The sequence below is a fragment of the Leucoraja erinacea genome, chromosome 22, assembly GCF_028641065.1.
Source record: "Leucoraja erinacea ecotype New England chromosome 22, Leri_hhj_1, whole genome shotgun sequence".
Classification (NCBI taxonomy): domain Eukaryota; kingdom Metazoa; phylum Chordata; class Chondrichthyes; order Rajiformes; family Rajidae; genus Leucoraja; species Leucoraja erinaceus.
In genome coordinates this window covers 24,018,274-24,037,555 of record NC_073398.1, presented here as the reverse complement: position 1 = coordinate 24,037,555, position 19,282 = coordinate 24,018,274, and the positions used below count along the sequence as shown (strand labels likewise).

At 38.4% G+C, this 19,282-nt stretch overlaps 1 protein-coding gene across 1 annotated transcript in view; it reads left to right on the top strand.

Annotated features, from left to right (window-relative positions):
* The first annotated feature begins 224 nt into the window (after positions 1-224).
* The window catches only part of reln (reelin), a 253,257-nt gene continuing 234,199 nt past the window's right edge, over positions 225-19,282 (top strand). Inside the window, exon 1 of the mRNA XM_055653596.1 lies at positions 225-1,299. Coding sequence (XP_055509571.1) covers positions 1,071-1,299 — 229 coding nt within the window. The 5' untranslated portion in view covers positions 225-1,070. The remainder of the gene's footprint in view (positions 1,300-19,282) is intronic.

Here is a 19,282-nt window from a genome sequence, read left to right as displayed (position 1 = left end):
AAAAGTCGGCATGGATATTTCGTGAATGATCTCGTTATTCCACGATATTAAATCAACAGAGAATGCCGCTTCTAATATCTGGTGTTCACGAGTCGCTTTGATTAACTGATGCTGGGACAGAAGAAACAACTTTCATCCAAGATCTCTATAGGTAATGAAACAACTGGAATGACTAGAATGTTAAATAATAATGGTTCAGGAAGGAAGTTAAAATTAATATTTTCATTATATTATTTTTACCATTTTAATGTTTAATGTAAGGGGGCTGGTGGTCCTAATAAAAAAGGAAGTTAGCAATATTGATTAAATGTCCAGAATTAGTACCACAGATTAAGCACTGCAAAACCAGTGTAAAATCTAGGCAATTGAGGTTTTTGACAAAAGCAGATATATGTCACTGCAGATTTTTTTTCCAAAGGTAAAATTAAACCATTAATTATGTTGAGTAAGGTCTTTTGTGGTGAGCACTTCAGAACTGAAACAGCATTTAAATTACTTTGCAGTGTATGCCATAGAATGAACACAATGTTCGATGCGTAGATTTCGTTATTTGATTAATAACAAGACGAGGCTTAAATGAGAGATTGCAGTTCTGGACAGCAAGAATGAGTGAGGAATGGTTCTGTCTGATGCTAATCTGAGAAGGTGGAGTTTTTCAGCACTCCAGTAAAAACAGCAGGGGAAATAAATTATTTCTAGTCACTGCATTTTATGCCTGATCAGTTCCCAGTTTTAGTCGGTGTTCTGACTGGAGGGAAGACGTTTGTCGCCTTAAAACAAAGTTAACAATAAAAGACACGCCTTGAGGCACGTGGGAGGGAGCTGGAAAGTGGAATGGAATATGCTCTGAGAAAGACGTGTGTGAAAGCTGTATTGCAGCTTATGAAGCTGGTGTATTAGAATGCAGTAGAAACAGCTGACAGCTGGCAGTTCCTACAGTTTCTGGCTTATGACTTTCCCAACAGAAGCTCTCTAACATTAAACTTGTAATCTTTTTCCCACAGCAAAAGAAAACCCTCACTCACAAGAACCGGGTTTCTAGCAGAACAGCGTACGAAGAGGATAAAGATATGGATAAAAAACGATGCTTTAACATTTGGACTTTGTTCTTTCTGGTTGGAATATTCTCGTCAGATCGTGTCCGTGGCTCTGTGGGGTTTTACCCAAGGTTTGCCCCATTCTTTTTCCTCTGTACCCACCATGGAGAGCTGGAGGGTGATGGCGACCAGGGAGAGGTGTTGATGTCACTTCATATTGCGGGAAACCCAGGGTATTATGTGCCTGGTCAAGAATATCATGGTAGGTCACTTTCTGTATTTAAAGGTATATTGTTCTCTCTTTTTGTCTAGTTTAAAATAATGGTACAAGGATTAGTTTCAGGCAGACTCAAAATATGATTCTTTTGCATGGTATGATGTATGAAATGCATACATCCATCAAAACTGATAAGCATCTGGTTGAAGTCTGCATATTTTAAATAATAATTTCTTTGTTTTTTGACTCACGAATATTTAATATTTTGATGTTTACATTAAGAAGAGCAAGGTTTAAAAAAAAAAAAAAAAGACCATATTAAGATGATATATTTGAACATCAGCTTTCTTGCTGATATGAGTTCTAGAGACAAATGAATCCTTTGGGATTTCCTCCTTTGTTGTGAACCATTCCCTTTCTGTTCCTAAATCTCTGTCCTTCAAAGAGTCTGTACTAGAGATTGGGTGTATTAAACTAAGCCGGCAGGCCTGAGTAGGCTTTGTGTGTGGGCTCAACTCAAGTGTAAAAACCTTTTTGCTGAGACAGCTGTCAGTCCCAGACCGATCTGTGTTTTAAAAGTAGATATATTTCTGATGAGAGAGCATAGAGTGCAGTCCTGGCTCATTTCTATCCTCTGGACTGCGTTCACAGTGAGGCAGATAATAATGGAATGCCCAGCACAGTATCTCCTATGTACATGTGTGAACTACAGCAGACTGTTCACTGTAAACCAAAAGTGAGAGTTCAGGTCATCCGAGCATGGGGTTGAATTAACATGGAAAAGCAGCTTGACTTGAGCAGTTGGAAGCAAAAGCGCCTATCTTATATCCATAACGGAGATTCTGGCAAACTCTAGAGGAAAATAATTCGACAGGAAGCAAAAATATTAAAAATGTTGATATAAAAGTCAAAAGTACAGTGGTTAAAGTTTTGAAATGTAGTCCAGAACACAATAAAATCCCTTTTATTCCACACTGGATACCCTAGTTCGATGAAATCAGATGATGTATTTTATATTTAAACATGATTTTAACCAGTTCATTTCAAGTACTGGCAATTCATCCATTGGGATTAATTAGTGGGGAAACATCAGTATGTTGAATATACTGCACTTTTTCTGTAGATATGAAAATATTAAAAATGCAACTGTTCAGTTTTTTGTTTAATTAGAATTTCGGTGTTAGTAAATTATGGATAGAATGCAGAAAACCATAGGGAGCACTACAGATTATTGTGAAAGCCTCAGTGCAATTCGCTAACTAACAAAATAACCATAATGTGTAAGAAGGAACTGCAGATGCTGGTTTAAACTGAAGATAGATGCAAAAAGCTGGAGTAACTCAGCGGGAAAGGCAGCATCTCTGGAGAGAAGGAATGGGTGACTTTTCGGGTCAAAGCCCTTCTTCAGATAGCTAAAATAACCATAATGTCTGGATTCCCCTTTATTTTGGGAATTGTTAATAATCTTATTTTATAAATTAGACAACCTGTAACTGAATATTAATGATTCTGCTTGTCGGTAGATTAATCCAAATTTAATTTGTTAGCCTCTAATATATTTGCTGTCAAAAAGTTGAGAATTCGCTTTTGTGAAAACGTCCTATTGAAGTGCTGATTCATTTAAATTACTTAATTGTTCATTGAGGCAAGTGTGCCAGGTATTGTCAGCATTGAGCTAACTCGTATATTTGGTTTTACACTTCAAATCAGAATTAAATACTACCATTTATATAGTGTTTAAGAAGGAACTGCAGATGCTGGAAAATCGAAGGTAGCCAACTATGCTGGAGAAACTCAGAGGGTGAGGCAGCATCTATGGAGCGAAGGAAATAGGCAACGTTTCGGGTCGAGACCCTTCTTCAGACTGAAGAAGGGTCTCAACCCGAAACGTTGCCTATTTCCTTCGCTCCATAGATGCTGCCTCACCCTCTGAGTTTCTCCAGCATTTTTGCCTACCTACCATTTATATAGTGATGGGGACAAACCAATCTATAAATTTGCATTAGCAAGAAGCACTGTATCAATAAATCACCTACATGTAAAATAAGTACGATAACTTATGCTTTGCAAATAGTGGGGACTAGTAGTCTCAATCCATTAAGACAAATTCAATACAGTAAATAGATTCAAAAGGTTGCTGCCTGCAAGTCATTACTGTACCCTGTGATTAAGGAGTCATGTTGACATTGAAGCATTTATTTGATTTGTTTTTTTAATTCTGACACTAAACCAATTACATTAAAAAAATTAATTGGGTGACATTTTCTTTGCGGAGATTTACTTTCCTTGCATTGGATATATCCTAACATTCAGCCACTCAGAAAATGAGGAGCAGGGGAGAGATGAGTTATCACCATGGGAAGGGTTGCATAGAAATTGTGTTCCCAGAGCATGTTTTATGGAAAGGATTGAAATCAGCCTTTTTCTTATTCTCTTATTTTACCAGAAACATTATCCTTTTCAAGTAGTCTTGTTGTGATATCAGCATCTTTGAGTGCTGATTTGAGTCCCTACCTTGTCATAGTACAGTGTGAATGGACACTGTTGCTTTATGGAGAGAGATTGGATATTAGATGCTCTTGGAGTACTGCCAGCTCTGTATTTCATCCACAGGTGATATGTTTGGACACTGAAGGGGAAAAAACGAGTAAAAGAAACAAGTACGCGCTTGTTTATTTGTCAAATGCACTGGATATGAACCAGAACAATGGAATTCTACCTTGCTGCAACTTTGATACATTAGACGCAACAACAATAAACGTGTAATAAATTATCAATTATTCTAAGTAAATTAGACCACGATGGTGAAGAAATCAAAGTATAAAAAGCAATCATAGTTGTGCAAAGTCAGTAGTTGTTCCGTGCTGTGGTAATGTTGTTGTCTGGACTGTGTCGGTAGATTAATCCAAATTTAGTTTGTTAGCCTCTAATATATTTGCTGTCAAAAACCTGAAGGTTGATGGGAAGAAACTATTCTTGAACCTCAAGGTCGTGGTTCTCAAACTCTTGTATCTTCTTCCTGATGGTTCCAGCGAGAAGAGAGAGAGAGTTGCCAGTGTAGTGTGGGTCTTTGATGATATCAGCTGCAATCTTAAGGGGTGCTGAGCTTCCCACCCTTCCAATGGGTGGGAGGTCAGTACCCGTGATGGATCGGGCAATGCCCACTACTTTCTACAGCCACCTTTGCATTTGAGCATTCACGTTTCCAAACCAGGTCGTGATGCAGCCAGTTAGTAACTGTACATTTGCAGAAATTGGATTATGTTCGGTGACATGCAGAATCACCTTAAACATCTGAGGAAGTCGAGGTTTTAGTGAGCTCTCTTTGTGATTGAATTGATGTGCTGCGCCTAAGCCAGATCATCAGGGATGTGTACGCCCAAGAACCTAACTTTTGATTCTTTCCACTGCCGTCTGCCCATGAAGATAGCTGCATTGTGTCTCAGCTTTCCCTTCCTGAAGTCGACAATCAGCACCATGGTCTTGCTAATGTTAAGAGCAAGATCGTTGTTATGGTACCACTCAACTAGATTATCGATCTCCCTCCTGTGCTTGACTCATCGAAATCCGTCCAACAATGATGGGATTGTCAGCGAATTTAAAAATGATGTTGGTCTCGTATTTCAGTGGCACAGTTCTGGGTATAGAGAGTAGAGCAGGGGACCGAGCAAACAGCCTTGAGGTGCTCCTGTACTGATGGTTAGCGAGTAAGTGGTGTTGTTGCCAAACAGTACTGATTATATCTGCCAATGTAAAAGTCAAGAAACCAGTTGCATTGGGAGGAGCAGAGATGCAGTTTCCTTGACAATGAGATTTTTTTAAATTAAAAAATTCAAAATAAAAAATATACTGCACAAAAAAGCTGCAAAAAAACCTCTTCATATATTCTCAGTGTCATACTCAGTAATGTTCGCACCTATCTTTAATGAAAACACTCTTGCCACTCTTAGCCCTCTGAGCAGATATCCCATTTCTTGTTTGAGAGGTTCCCCCAACACTCTCCCCCTCTCAATATCTGGCAACTAAAGGATCTGACATTGTGGCACTCCTGCACAGTGCCATTGTGTTGGCTACCCAAACATCAATTCTTCTTTCAGCACGTATTCCTGTAGTCCAGAATTGGTTAGCTGGCAACATTCCTTGAGAAACATCTCGCTGTGCTGGAAGGCCAACAAGTTTTGTACAGACCAAAGAGCGTCTTCCACTGAGTTGATGGTCTTCCAGCAGCACTTGATGTCCATCTCCAAGTATTGGCTGGGAACGGGCCATAAATCACAGAGTCCTCTGGAATAAACCGTGACAAGGACCCTTGCACGTCCTTCTCCATAATCACTTCACAAATCCACGCTCTGCGAAGAGGTGGGAGATCTTCTCCATAGCAACCATCCCAAGGGTAGTGTGCCAAGTCAGTAATACTCTAACTGGGAGGGCTCCTCTCACTACCAACCAAGCAATATCTTGGTCGTTGGCGAGCTCTGGTGATGAGGCATTTTGCTAGACAAACTGGGCAGTCTACTCGGGGAACCTCCGCATCAAATCTGTCGAGTCCTTGTCCCGCAGAGCCTGCAGGATGTTCTGTGCTAACCACTTTGCCCACTTTGTCTGTGAATGTGCATTCTATGGTCCCGTCGGATGATAGAGCATAGAACAGAACAGCACAAGTTCAGGGCCTTTAGCTCACAATGTCTTTGCTGAACATGATGCCAAGACTGTCACTTACCTACCTGCAAGTAACTCGTATCCCTCCATTCGCTGCATATCCACATGCCTATACAAAAGTGTCTTAAATGCCACTTACGTATCTGCTTCAACTACCACATCAGGCAGCGTGATCTAGGCACTCATCGCCCTCTGTGTGTTTAAATCAAAACCTGCCCCACACATCTCCTTTAAACTTTGCCTCTCTTGCTTTCAAGGTATGCCTTTAGTATTTGAACCAGATCCAACTTTCTTCCCCAGATACATTGAAAAACGGCCCAGGTGTTCATCAAGGCAGAGGAGCGGGAGACGAGCTGCACCTACGCCAAGTACAGCAGCCCTGAGAGCAGCTCACACCCGATAACCAATCTTTTAACCAGTTATTAGAAGCAATGCTGCTTTCACAGTCCCAATTTTTGTTTGACTTTGGCTATCCGCTCCAGTCAATTTTTGTTGCACACCTTGGCCCCTGTGAACCAGATCCCCAGCACCTTCAGTTAGTCAGACCTGACGGAAAAGGGGATGGACGATGCCAAAGAGCATGGCCTTGTTCTTCCTGCAGTTTACTCTGATTCTTGATGCCAACTCAAAATGGTCACAGATCCTTTGACAATGAGTTTGGAAGAGAAGGTGGTATTGAATGCCGAGTTGTAGTCGATGAACAAACGGCCTTGCTTTCAATCGCTATATTTTCTGTACCACAATCCACACAGGATCAGGCATTCTCCCACTCTAAATCAACCAAAACCAAACAACTTCCTTGAACTTAATTGTTTTCCCTGGGCTTGAATATCAAAATATTTTAATTTCAATGTGATCATGGAGGCACTTGGAAAACTATTATGCTTTAATGTATTGTAATAGTAGCTTTAAAGTCATTGGCTAATTGTTGCTGTTTTTGCTCTGCAGAAATCCATAATATTTGTCATAATAACTGAGCATAAATGTTTTTTTTATTGTATATAACTAAATAAATATGTATTTGTAACATAAAAATCATACAAATTTTCTGATCATTCTTGCAAATTCATGAGGAATGAAGTCATTTTAACAGTAAAATGCTGAATATTTTGTTTAGTGAATGCGATAGGTAATTTTATTGGCAATGGGAAAGGCACCTTGTGCCATTTATGTTTCTGTACAATACGGTATTCCAGCTTTTATTTCAAGCTCGCAAATGTTAAAGCATCATTGATTATAAATACCTGCTTTGATTTTACTTAAATTAGCGCTTGTATTGCAGAATTACACTGAAAATGAAAAGGGCTTTTTTCAATAAAAGTAGTCAACAAATGTGTAACCAGCCTTGAACCATGTCTGCTGTAACACGCAGATTTCCCTCTAATACTAACCAACAACATTCAGACCAACTTTTTAATCCCTCACCCATTTTCCTCCTTTAATTAATAAAATTATGTTCCATTATAACAGATGAAGCAAAACTTGCAGTTGTGGGAAGAGTCTCATCAGAGGAGACCTGGAACAGACAGAAGACATAGAATATACCATAACAAGAGCTAACAAAGGGCGGGCTAGATTTTGATGAACAAGGTAGACAGCTGAGGAAGAGGTTACCTTGCAGCTTTCTAAACTGTACCATGAATGATAATGATTATGATTTAAACTTGGATGAATTAAATTCACAGCCTCTGGTAATGTAGCTCCCAGGAATCTGTCAGTTACACCGAGTCATTTTTAGCCAATATTTTTACAGGCATCATAACAAATGTTATAGATAATTTCCATCTCAAGGAATGACTTTTAAAATAACTGTAATTTGTGTGTAATGCAGTCAGCAATTCAAAAATATATGAAAAAATACTTTCTATATCTCCTACCTCTAAATTTACTGAACGCCTTCAGCCATTTTTTCCCTTTATCTTGGAATTCTTCTAAACCTCTTCTAACTTAATTACTTTCTGCATATTTAGAAATACCGGTTCAAAACCAAATTCCTTCATCATGCTTTCAATTGATTTCACTAAATTATTCACAAATGTTGGATAGCATTTGTTCTTGGGCTGCTTCGCTACATTTTGGGTGATATGTAAATACTGTCCAATATTGGTGATGCAAAGCTTTGGATATGCTTGATTAGGTCAGACAATTATCAAATGAGAATTCATGAAAATACTTTGCAAGGCTATTTCCAGGTATATGAAATAACAATTGATTAACCAAGTTTTTTTTTGGGTAAGATGCAAGGGATATTTATTTTCTTCTCTCCTCACAATTTTAATTCAGAGGTATTTTGTATTGGTGGGATTACGATTACTTCAGGGAACAATCTTGAATATAACAAGATTGATGAGTTTAAACTTCAATCAATTTATAATTTCAAGCATTTGGCATTCCACTGGAATTTGCTACTTTACTTGAGGATAGAAGGATAACTAATGAACACGAGTACTGGTGAGAATTCCCAAAAGTTGCACCAGTAATAGGGGATGTAATCTGAATTAGGATTAAAATTGGATTCGCCAAATCAATATCCCATTGCAAAAATATTGCTTTCCTTAGTAAATTGGAGCGAGCAGCTCCAAAGAATTTTAAAACTGATTTTTAATGTTAATAATAACATTGTGTGCTCATGTCAGCATTTATGAATTTGTTCCTCCAAGCACAAATGAAAAAGGTATTTTACATACAGTTGAATACACTTTACTTTCAAAAGGCAACATTTTGTGCCATCAGTTTGATGCAAGCCAGCAAATATGGATATCTCAAACTTGATCACTATTCACATTTTTCAAAACAATTCTTGGAGCCCAGTAGTAGAATTATGAAGTGGAACTATTTTCCATGAAGAACAGTTAACACGGATGTTGTTATTATTTTTAGATTGCTTGAATTATTTAAATTATAGATATTTTTCTTGATTTTTGAAATTATTTTTTTAACAGTTTGGTTCTTAAGAGCTTTGAAATGCTAAATCAGAACATTTAATATTTTAACACTGGCTAAATCAGGGCAGCGCTTAGCACCATGTCAAAGTTGGTCAGTAGTTGTGTCTTTGGCTTGTTCTTTAAAAAGTTAATTTGAGATTTATAAGCTGTAGCACTAACAGTTGATTCAAAATGCATAACTGCTTTAGGTTTATAAATATATGCTCCTGATTCAACATTAATGAGCAATTACCATATACAAGTTTCAAAATGATATTCAATGAATAAATATCTCTTTGCAAGCATCTGGTTAGCTCATATTTATTATTTTAATATATATTTCTATGCACAATTTAAATGAATAAAACTGGATCCCTTAATTCTAAAATAACAACATTTGTGATTTAAAGCAATATTATCTGCTTGGTAGACAGTCATGTGAAACAATTCGCTTCCAGCAGCAATAAGCTGTGCATACACAAAGACGTTTTCACTTTCACTCCATTGCACCTGTCAACTCATTTCTAGAGATGAAGTGCTTTTATTAGAAAAGGACAAGGCACATTAAATGATCCTATGTGAGAATCTATTTTTCAGTAAAAACAGCAAACTCCAAGAAGTAATTTCCCCGTCTAATGAGCTATCTTTGTGCAGGGAAGGCAACTTGATGAAAAGCAATTATTTTCAATGAATTACACAAAAATTTCGGAAGAAATATCCAACCTATGTCATGAGATTTGAATAGCGTTTCGCATTAACATGTCAGGGTGAGCATCTGAGATCTTTCCCTTTCCATTGCTGAACTATGCTGAAAGTTTGACTACTTTTTTGGAACAAATCCCAACTCGTGTGACTATATTTTCAATCAATTTCTGCAATACAAACACCAATTTAAATAAAATTAATGCAGATATTACAAGCAATTATGTTTTGACCTTAGATTTGCAGCCTTTCGATTGCATTGCCTCTATTTTCTCAAAATGTATCACTCACCACTTCACAGCAATAAATTCCATCTGACACAAACTTGTCTTGGAACCCCTCTCTTCTTCCTATCATTGTGCATTCACCATTTATTTCAATTCCAAATCCTACATTAAAATGCTCATTTTAAATGTGTACTTTACACTCAATTTCTTCATTGAATTATATCATTAAATACCATGATATCATCCTCAGTTAATATCTCAGTCACTTTTAAACTGTCTGAAGATCGAAAGCCACAAAAAAGATCACCACGATTTTGGCATCAGCCGTGTTGACCAGCTGCATCAGTTTTGATCAAATAACTAAAGCAGAGGGAAATTGAGTACACATGTAATAGAAACTATATAAAACATGTATTTGGAGCTTAGAAGATAGAATGTGCAAAATATTTTGAGCAGTACTGTGATGCAGAGCTACTCCTGTTCCTTGCAGCTCCTTGGGTGTTGTTTGTGCAGAGTTTTCACATTTTCCCTGTGACTGCATGGTTTCTGTGGGGTGTGCCAGTTTGATCCCGAATCCCTACGAAATGATGGTAGGTTAATTGGCTTCAATAAATTATCATTTAATGTACATAAATAAAAGTAACCAAACACCATAGGATATAGGAGCAGAATTAGGCCATTCGGCCCACCGAGTCTGCTCTTTCATTTGATCATGGCTGATCTATTTTTCCCTCTCAGCCATATTCTCTTGCCTTTTCCCCATAATCTTTGACACCCTTACCAATCAAGAACCTATCAGTGTCTGCTTTAAGGAGAATTGATGGGCATGTAAGAGGAAATACATTTTCGGGCTTCTGGGAAATAAGAACAAAGGGAAAAGCATTGATAAGATTGCGCTGCTGGGAGCTGGCGTAGACTCGAGCTTTTGATGCACTCGAGGATTTGATGGACTGAATGGTCACCTTCTGTGTTGTAATTAGTGAGTAAATAAATCCATGGTTCTGGAACCACTGGGACAGAGGAAGTAAGAATGTCAATATTAAGGAAGTTTGGTTGATTTCCAATTTTGAGGATCAGAGAAAGGTTTTGTAGAATCATTACACTAGAAATTGTATAAGGCGTGACCACTACTATAGTAAATGTGCATGGTCTGGAAGAAGAGTTGACCTTTCGTGCCTTACATTCCAAAAATAATACTGCATGACTGATGGCAAATCTTTTCTTTAAACATAATATTGTCAGTTATTTCAAACCTACCACTTCATCATATTATCAAGATAATTCAGCAACTTCTTGCTCCAGCACTTTTCCATCTCCATCCTTTTTTAATAAAGACATTGTAAAGTTGAAACTTTTTATTGCTCATTACACTATGCCTAATTAAGTAATTTATCAAAAAAAAATTCACTCGGGTATATGTGGGTATATGGAACAAGCTGCCAAAGGAAGTAGTTGACGTACTATAACAGCATTTAAAACTTGCACTTAGACATGTACACGAATAGGAAAGGTTTAGAGGTATATACGAGCCAAATGGGGGTGAATGGGACTCGCTTGGATGGGGCATCTTGGTCGTCATGGGCATGTTGGGCCTCAGGGCCGTTTCCATGCTGTATGACTGTATTGCTTTGTTAACCTAGGTCCTGAGTGACCAATTTGATTTAATTTTTCTTAAAGGTTACAAAGTGCATTGATTATGGCAGTGCAGTTGAAGTAATCGACTTTGATTTCAATAAGCCTTTGACAAGGTCCCACATGGAATTCTGATCCAAAAGGTTAGAGCCTAGGGGATGTAGGGCAAGTTGGCAAATGGTTACAAAATTGACTGCGTAATAGGTGGCAGAGGGTGATGGTATGGATTGCTTTTATGATTGGAAACCTGTGACCAGTGGTGTACTACAGGGATTGGTGATAAACCTCTTAAGCTTGTAAGGGGGAAAAAAAAATGATTTGAATATAAATGTAGATGGTATTAAGTTGCACATGGCACGAAGATTGGCATTGTTGAGTAGGGTAGTCTTTATCTACAGGATAGTTGGTAAAGGGGACAGAGCAATGGTAGATGAGATCTAATCATGACCATGGTGTATGAGGTGATTTATTTTCAGAGGACCATTGATGCAAGGACACGTACAGTGAATGGTGAAGGCCCTAGAGAGCATTGAGGAAGAGAGGGATCTTAGTACACAAATCCAATTTTTTATTTAAAGGTGATAGCCAAGGCAGATACAGTGGTTGAGGAGACATATGGGATACTTGCCTGGGATATAGAATATCAGTGTGAAGACGTTATTGGCAACCTGATTTAAAACAATTAGTAGGCCACAATTGGAGTGCTGTGTGCAATGTTAGTTGCTGTACTTTATTTGTATTGGTGATGGTGCAGAAGAGATTCACTCGGATGTTGTTTGGGGTTTCAGTCACAGGAGAGATTGAAAGCTTCGATTTCCTTGGAGCATGAGAGACGGGGGGGGGGGGGGGGGTTAGTCCCTGATTGTACGGAATATTATGGAGGGGCATTGATACAATCCATGTTCTCGAGGTATCTAAATCTAAATTGTATTAGTTATTTATGTTATAACATCGGATGGAAGCTGCATACCAAATCTCGTTGCTCTTATGTGCAATGACAATAAAATATATTATTATTATTATTATACAGTTGATAGTAGGAAATATTTCCCCATAGCAGACGTGTCAAAAACAAGAGGATGAAGGTTTGAAGTAAGACGCAAGAGGTTTATAAGGGATCTGAAAGAGATTTTTATCACCTCGAGTTTGCAATCTGGAACACTCTACCAGAGGGAGTGATGGAGGCAGAGACTCTAGTGTCTAATATCTAGAAAACTACTTAAAATCGACAAGCATTGGAGGTTACAGGCTGGAAAATGGGATTAGTGTAAATTAGTCAGCATTGAAATGGTTGGCTGAAGGACCTGTTTCTATCCTGTATAACTCTTAACTTTCCATCACTGCTCTGATGGAAGCTTATTTTTGGTGCCAATTACACTATTCTCGTTTGTCCTAAACAATAGATTGGTAACCCCTGGAGGAATATTAACTCTTTTATTTTGCAGTACTGACATGCACAGTGTCTGTCAACTCGATCAACTCGTTCATATCTTTAACAATTTACAAACCTTGTCAGTTCACGTTAATGTTTTATTGCAAATAAACCCAGAAGCCCCTCTGAACCTAACTGATGTCCCTTTTATTAGTTTTAAATATTCAGTGTCCTGTTGCTTTTCATCAACAACAATGACTGTAGATTTGCCAGATAAATGCATAGCTACTTCCAGGAGAGTGGAGTGATTCCAGTGTAAGCCTTTTGTAAATTGATGTCAAAACATACACAGGAATGTTAGAAATGCTGCTGCAGCACCATGAACAAGTCAGCTCTACTGTTATACTCGAGTTTCTGAGTATAATTGTTTTGTTTGGGTGTAATTCACCCTTGAGTCTTTATCACAAAATTTCATTTATCCTCAACTAAATTTCTTATTTTTTTGGTAATATTCATCTTATTCTCCCTCGTGTATAATTTTATATATAATTTATTTTGTCACATGAGCAAAAGAACATAAATTAACTAATTTCTTAAGTGCTTATTTTATTCACCTTTTTGAACATCCTAAAAATATGTAAAGAAAACTAGGAGTGAAAAAAAAAAGTTTAAACACCACTGGTTTTGGAAAATATTCGATTAGAATGATTGAAAAAACAGTCCACCGTCTAAACACTAGGCTCCAGCCCCATCCGACCATCGGGCTTTGATTACTGCAGTTTCTTTTCTTGAAAAACTAGCTGAAAAAACCATGGTCTTCCCTAAAAGTTAATATTACAGTGAATTTGGAAAATATACTGCAACTTTGAAATTAGAACATCATAGGTAGAGAACTTACTAACCATTTTAATGGCAATGCCTTTTTTAAGCATAGCACTAAAATATATAAATATCAGAATAAATGAAGTCATTCACCCTTCATTCACCCCTCAGCTTTCATTCACCCCAAAATAATTTCATTCACCCTTGGATGAACCATTCACCAGTTTAAGAAGCACTGAATTTGACAAAAGCTCAATTCAGAAAATGTGGCTGAAAGGCAGTTAAAAGTAGCAAAAGATCTACCTAGTTAGAAGTGGTCTAATTGGAGATTGCAGAGGAAAATATGATGGCAGGGAAAATACAGAGTAGATAAATACAGAGTGAGGCTAACACAAATTTGGGGCAATTAATGAAACTGCTGGAGAGACTCAGCGAATCAAGGAGCATCTTTGGAGGGAAATGGACAGACAATGCTTGGGGTCAGAACACTTCTTCAGAAATGGACAGACGATAGAAGTCTGAAGAAAGGTCCTGAACCAAGATGTTGCTTGTCCACTTCCCTCCACTGATGCTGCTTTAAGTTCTTTCAACATCTGCAGTCCCTTGTGTCTCCATTTGAGGCAATTAAGCTAAGTCACACTCAACTGCAAAGGAAAGCACATCAACAGGAAAGTGGTAATCGGGTGGCGCCATTGAGTGTGGCAGCCTCGCCAGCAGCTGTGTGTCCTTTCATCCTTTTTGTTATTTTTAGTGTGCCTAAAAGTATGTTTTTAAAGGTTTCCTAGTCTTTTTTATGGGGGCAGGGGATAGGGGAAACCGTTTCCCAGTCACTTCCTGGCCAATAGTCAATTTTCTTTGTCACATACCCGAAGGTGCAGTGAAATGAATTTGCCAGCAGCAGTACAATTAAAAAAGAACACACAATACACAATAAAATTTACATCCACCACAGCATTCTTCACTGTGGTGGAAGGCACAAAGTTCAGTCAATTCTCCTCCTTGTTCACCCATGGTAGGGACCATAAAACCCTCCGCAGTCGCCGCTATGGACAGCCAGATGTCTTGACTTGCTACAATCATGGAGCAGAACGATGCCTTACCGGGGATCGCTGTTTTGGAGCTCCGGAGTGTTGGGCCTGTTGACTTGAACACCGTAGAGCTGTGATTTACGGAGCTTCTAAACCGTGGGCCAATGGTCGCCAGTGTTGAATCTCCGCGCAGCTCGGCCTGTGGACTTCGGGAGCCGTGGTCTCCGGTAAGAAGTGGCCGATTCAGAAACTTCAAGCCGCTGAATGTACTTCTTCTGTTCCGACACCGGAGCTTCAATCATCCAGGCGAGAGGGCGTGAACATCGGGCAATCTAGTTCATAAGACTTTAATCAGAGAGTGGATGGAGATAGGTTTGTACAAGTGTTTGACTTGCTGGCAATTGTGACAATTGGTAGACAGCCTTTTTAAAACATCTTTTGGTGAACAGTAAAAGGACTCTCTCAGTGGATTCACTAATGGATCCAGTAGACAGCACAGACTGTGAAATGAGTAATTGTGATATTCTTATTAGATACTTCAGGTTTACGGTATGCCTGACAGATGAAAAATTAAGTAACTATAAAAATTTCATTTGAGACTTGCAACCAATTAACTATAGAGCTAGAGGCTTTTTTAACAAAAAGAATGTAGTTAGAGGAGCACCGAGAATGGATGCCTTCTCAGGAGATGAAGAAGTTCATCTGGGAGCTAAGCTATGCAGCTGCTGAGTTGCCCAGTGATCATCTGTGAGCTTGCATTGGGGTAGCTGCGTGGAACAACAAGAGCAACAAAGAGGTCTGGTCTTTTAAATCTGGCAAGGTGGTCCCATTACCAAAAAAAATGCTAGCATTTTAAGGTCTCTGCAGCTGGAAGCTCAGGACATTTGTAAGATAAGGAACTTCTGTCATATAGAAACTTAAAATCAGAGAAGGTTACAGCTCAGGAGTGTGTGCCGGAGCTTTTCTTCAATGAATCAAGAGGACAATGAAATTCTTAACTTGCAGCAGCACAACAGAATATGTAAACATAGTACACTGTAAACAGTAGAATAAATGAGAAAAAAAAGTTCAGTGTGTGTGTATACACAGACACGCGCACATATCTTGGGGCTGCGTCCCCCACCCCATCTCCCTCCACCTCATTTTCCTCATCCTCCTCCCCTCACTCCCATTCCCTGTCCCAGCACCTATGCAGAGTAGAGCAACACCAGGGCCTGGAACTTGGCCTGGATCTCATACTCTGCCCGGCCCTGGCTGTAGGCGGCCGAAGCACACGTGGACCTGGACCTCGATGGAGTTGGGCTCGCGGTACAGGGGGCGGGTGAGGTTGGCAGGCGGCTAAGCCAGAGTTGCCCACAGAGCAGGAGGCGGAGGCTGTTTCCACCATTGTCCCGTTGATATAAACAGGATTGTGGGTCCCTATCCTACCCCTTTCAAAGTCCACAATCAGTTCCTTGGTTTTGCTGGTGTTGGGAGCCAGGTTGTTGTGTAGGCACCAATTGGTCGATCTCAACCTTGTATCAACGTTGGGATTTTATTCTTGATATTCCACTGTATTCTTTTCCATAATTCAATAATCATCACAATCTCTTCCTTTGAGGGGCAAATATTATTTTGACTACTCTAATATGGCTCATTGCCCAGACTTAGACATGAATTGAGAGCTGAAACTTTTTTTTTCAAAAGAGACAATCTTGGAATGAAAGGAAAGATTTTAGAGCTTTGCATTTTTCAAATGTACTATTTTTTTTAAACCTTCAGTTTAACAGTGTTATTTTGGATTCTACATTTTTTAAAAATAAATATCTATTGAGAGAAACCAAAGGAAATACCAGGGCCTATGATGCAGACCCTACCTGGGTTGGTTAAACATATAGAAGAAAGATCACTTAAACCACCAAGCAGTTGTTAGGTGATTTGGATTGTAAATGCTTGCAACTTCTGGAAGAGGTGAAGACAAAGGTCATGAAACATAAGAAGACAGAACTGCTGGAGTAACTTGTATAAGCAATAAAGAGGTGGATTGCGAGTGTAGCAAGCATGCTTTCCTTTCACGTATGAAGAGAAAATATTATGATGGACCAAACTTAAAAGCTGGAAGAAAGAGAAGAATAATTGATCAGACTCCATTTATTCTTTCCCTTGCCCAGAAATGTGAATAAAATCAGTATGAAATTTGGGTTTTGTGAAGGCTGTAGATCTGTTAAATGCCTGTACCATTAGCAATTTTATTTGCACTTTATTTTTCTCATTAAAAATACCAAGTTTAACCCATTCTGCATTATTCCTATTTTGTTTATTTTAGTCTTATTCTGTGCGCGTGTGTTAGTTGTGACTAATTCATTCGATGACTAAATGGAGCTATGTTTTTTCTTCAGTACCTGTATTGATGGAAAGGTGCAGAAATTTTAATATTTCTGAAAATACTTGTTGAATTGTAGCCTGAGCAATCTAGTTGTACTTTATATGTTTCAGAGCTTGTGCCAATTTCTAGTCACAAATGCAAAGTGCTGTCTGTGACTTATTCTGCAGGGCTGCAGTGGAAAATAAATACATACCAAGATATCTGTTGACCATTTCACAGAAATACAGAAAACTATTGAAGGAATTAACTTGTACTTTCTGTCACCAGTTTAATATTTAATGGAATTTCACTGTGCCTTGTCACATGTGACAATAAAGTATTCCATTCCATTCAATATTGAACTCCATGTTCATCTCCGTTCGTAATATTAAATAGTGTCACTGCAGAATATTTTTGTTATTTTAGGGTCTTTGATGGGCGTGAAGACCCTAAAATAACAAAAATATTCTGCAGTGTCACTGTAAATGCTGCACCTTTTGGTGTTATGCATTCCTAAGAATTACAAAGCCAAAGTCGTAAATATACTTGAACCCCCAAGATGCGCTAGTTTTTTTTTAAATTTAGAAAAAAAAAGGTAAATGTCAGTGAAGGAAAATTATTTAAGGTTGTGGCAAGTTAACTACATGTGAAGAGAGAAACATTGGAAAAATATGGCAAAATGATTTTACCAAATCAATAAGTAACGTTGTTCCTAATGCTGCTCCAACCTGTGCCATTTTGGTCCTGGTCCTGAAAGAGACAACCAAGATGACTGCTGGGCAGTATATTATTAGCTAGTTTCTCGAAATTGGAGTTCGATGATGTTAGAAAGTCTGCAAACAAAGATTTTTAGTTGCAGTAGAAGTAGACGCAGTTGTTCTTCCACGTGTCTCTCAATAGTAGCTTAGCCAGTATTCACTTTGATGAGCCTTTGAATAAAGCTTCCCATCAAGCCTGCATGGCCATTTAGCTCCTCAAACCTTTATTTACCATGATTGACACAGCTTCGTAGAGAAATCAGCAAATTTCCCACTCCCTCCAACTGGCAAGCTGGCTGCTTTTTTTCCTCATTTAGTGCCAGCATCCCACTGGTTATATTTAAATGGATCCTGCTTGGTTCTTGGGAAGGTAACATACAAGGTGACCTTTTATTTTGCTGAATTGTTGGTGTTTTCAGATGCTTGTCTTTTTGGAATGGCATGAGGATTTGCCTAAACAAACTTCGAAAGATGATTACCAATGAATCAAGAATAGCACCAGCAAAGGATTTTTTTGATTGGGAAAGAGGTCAAAAACACACAACAATGAAAAATGGGAGCAGAATGGAGATCTAAAATACAAGAAGTACAGTCATTGCACCACTTGATAGGAGAATGTCTCTATTAAGATCTCAGTCTGGAATTTAAATGTACCTATTTTAAGGAAAGTTTGTCGTTATCAAATTGATTAGACATGGATCATTTTTTATTTTTCTATTTTGTCTTTATTGATTTCTATATTGTCTGAATCATCAACTCAGTTGTCAGCAAAAGTTTAATTCTGATTAAATTGGTAACTTTAATTTAGCAATTTAGGGGGTTAGAACAGTGTTGTGTATGTTGGTTTCCTTCTGCCTCATGCTGTTGAAAGCAATATACGTTCCTGTGAAATATTCTATATTTCAACCAAAGGCAAACGGTTAATGAAGAATAGCAAAGAGATTCATAGGATTTAAAATCTTGTCGCTTACACTTCTGAAGTATCACTTTCTCACCCTGCCAGGAATATTAATAACACTTCACTTTATATTTGCACTACCCATGGTTTTTATTAAATGGCTCTAAGCAGTGACATCGTTGCTGTTTACAGATAAACTGAAAATATCTTATTTTTTGCCTAATAGCATAAAGCAAGTGATAGCAACTCAGCATCTCTCCTGATTCCCCAGTGAACTGGATCATGCCAATTTTGATTTACCGTTTGGAAAAGAAAAACATGGCAAAAGCTAATTGATCATGCTGAAGTTTTACCATACTGTTCAGCCAGTCCAATCCTAATCCGTTCCTTTCCTGTACCTTTTAATTAGGCTGCTGAACTGTAATAGTTTCAGCTCTGTTTCAAGGATAATTTATAAAACACATTTCTGTATTTTGATTTAAGAACATAGATTAGAGCCCGTGTGGTGTCGGGCAGTTTGGCAGAGTGGATCCTAAATTGGCTTCATAATAAGAGACATAGGTTATCCACCAAAGAGTTATCCACTTTGGCGTCAAAACAAGGGGGCTGATTATTATCTCAATGGGGTTAGGTAAAGGGGCGGTACAGCGAGACCTGGGTGT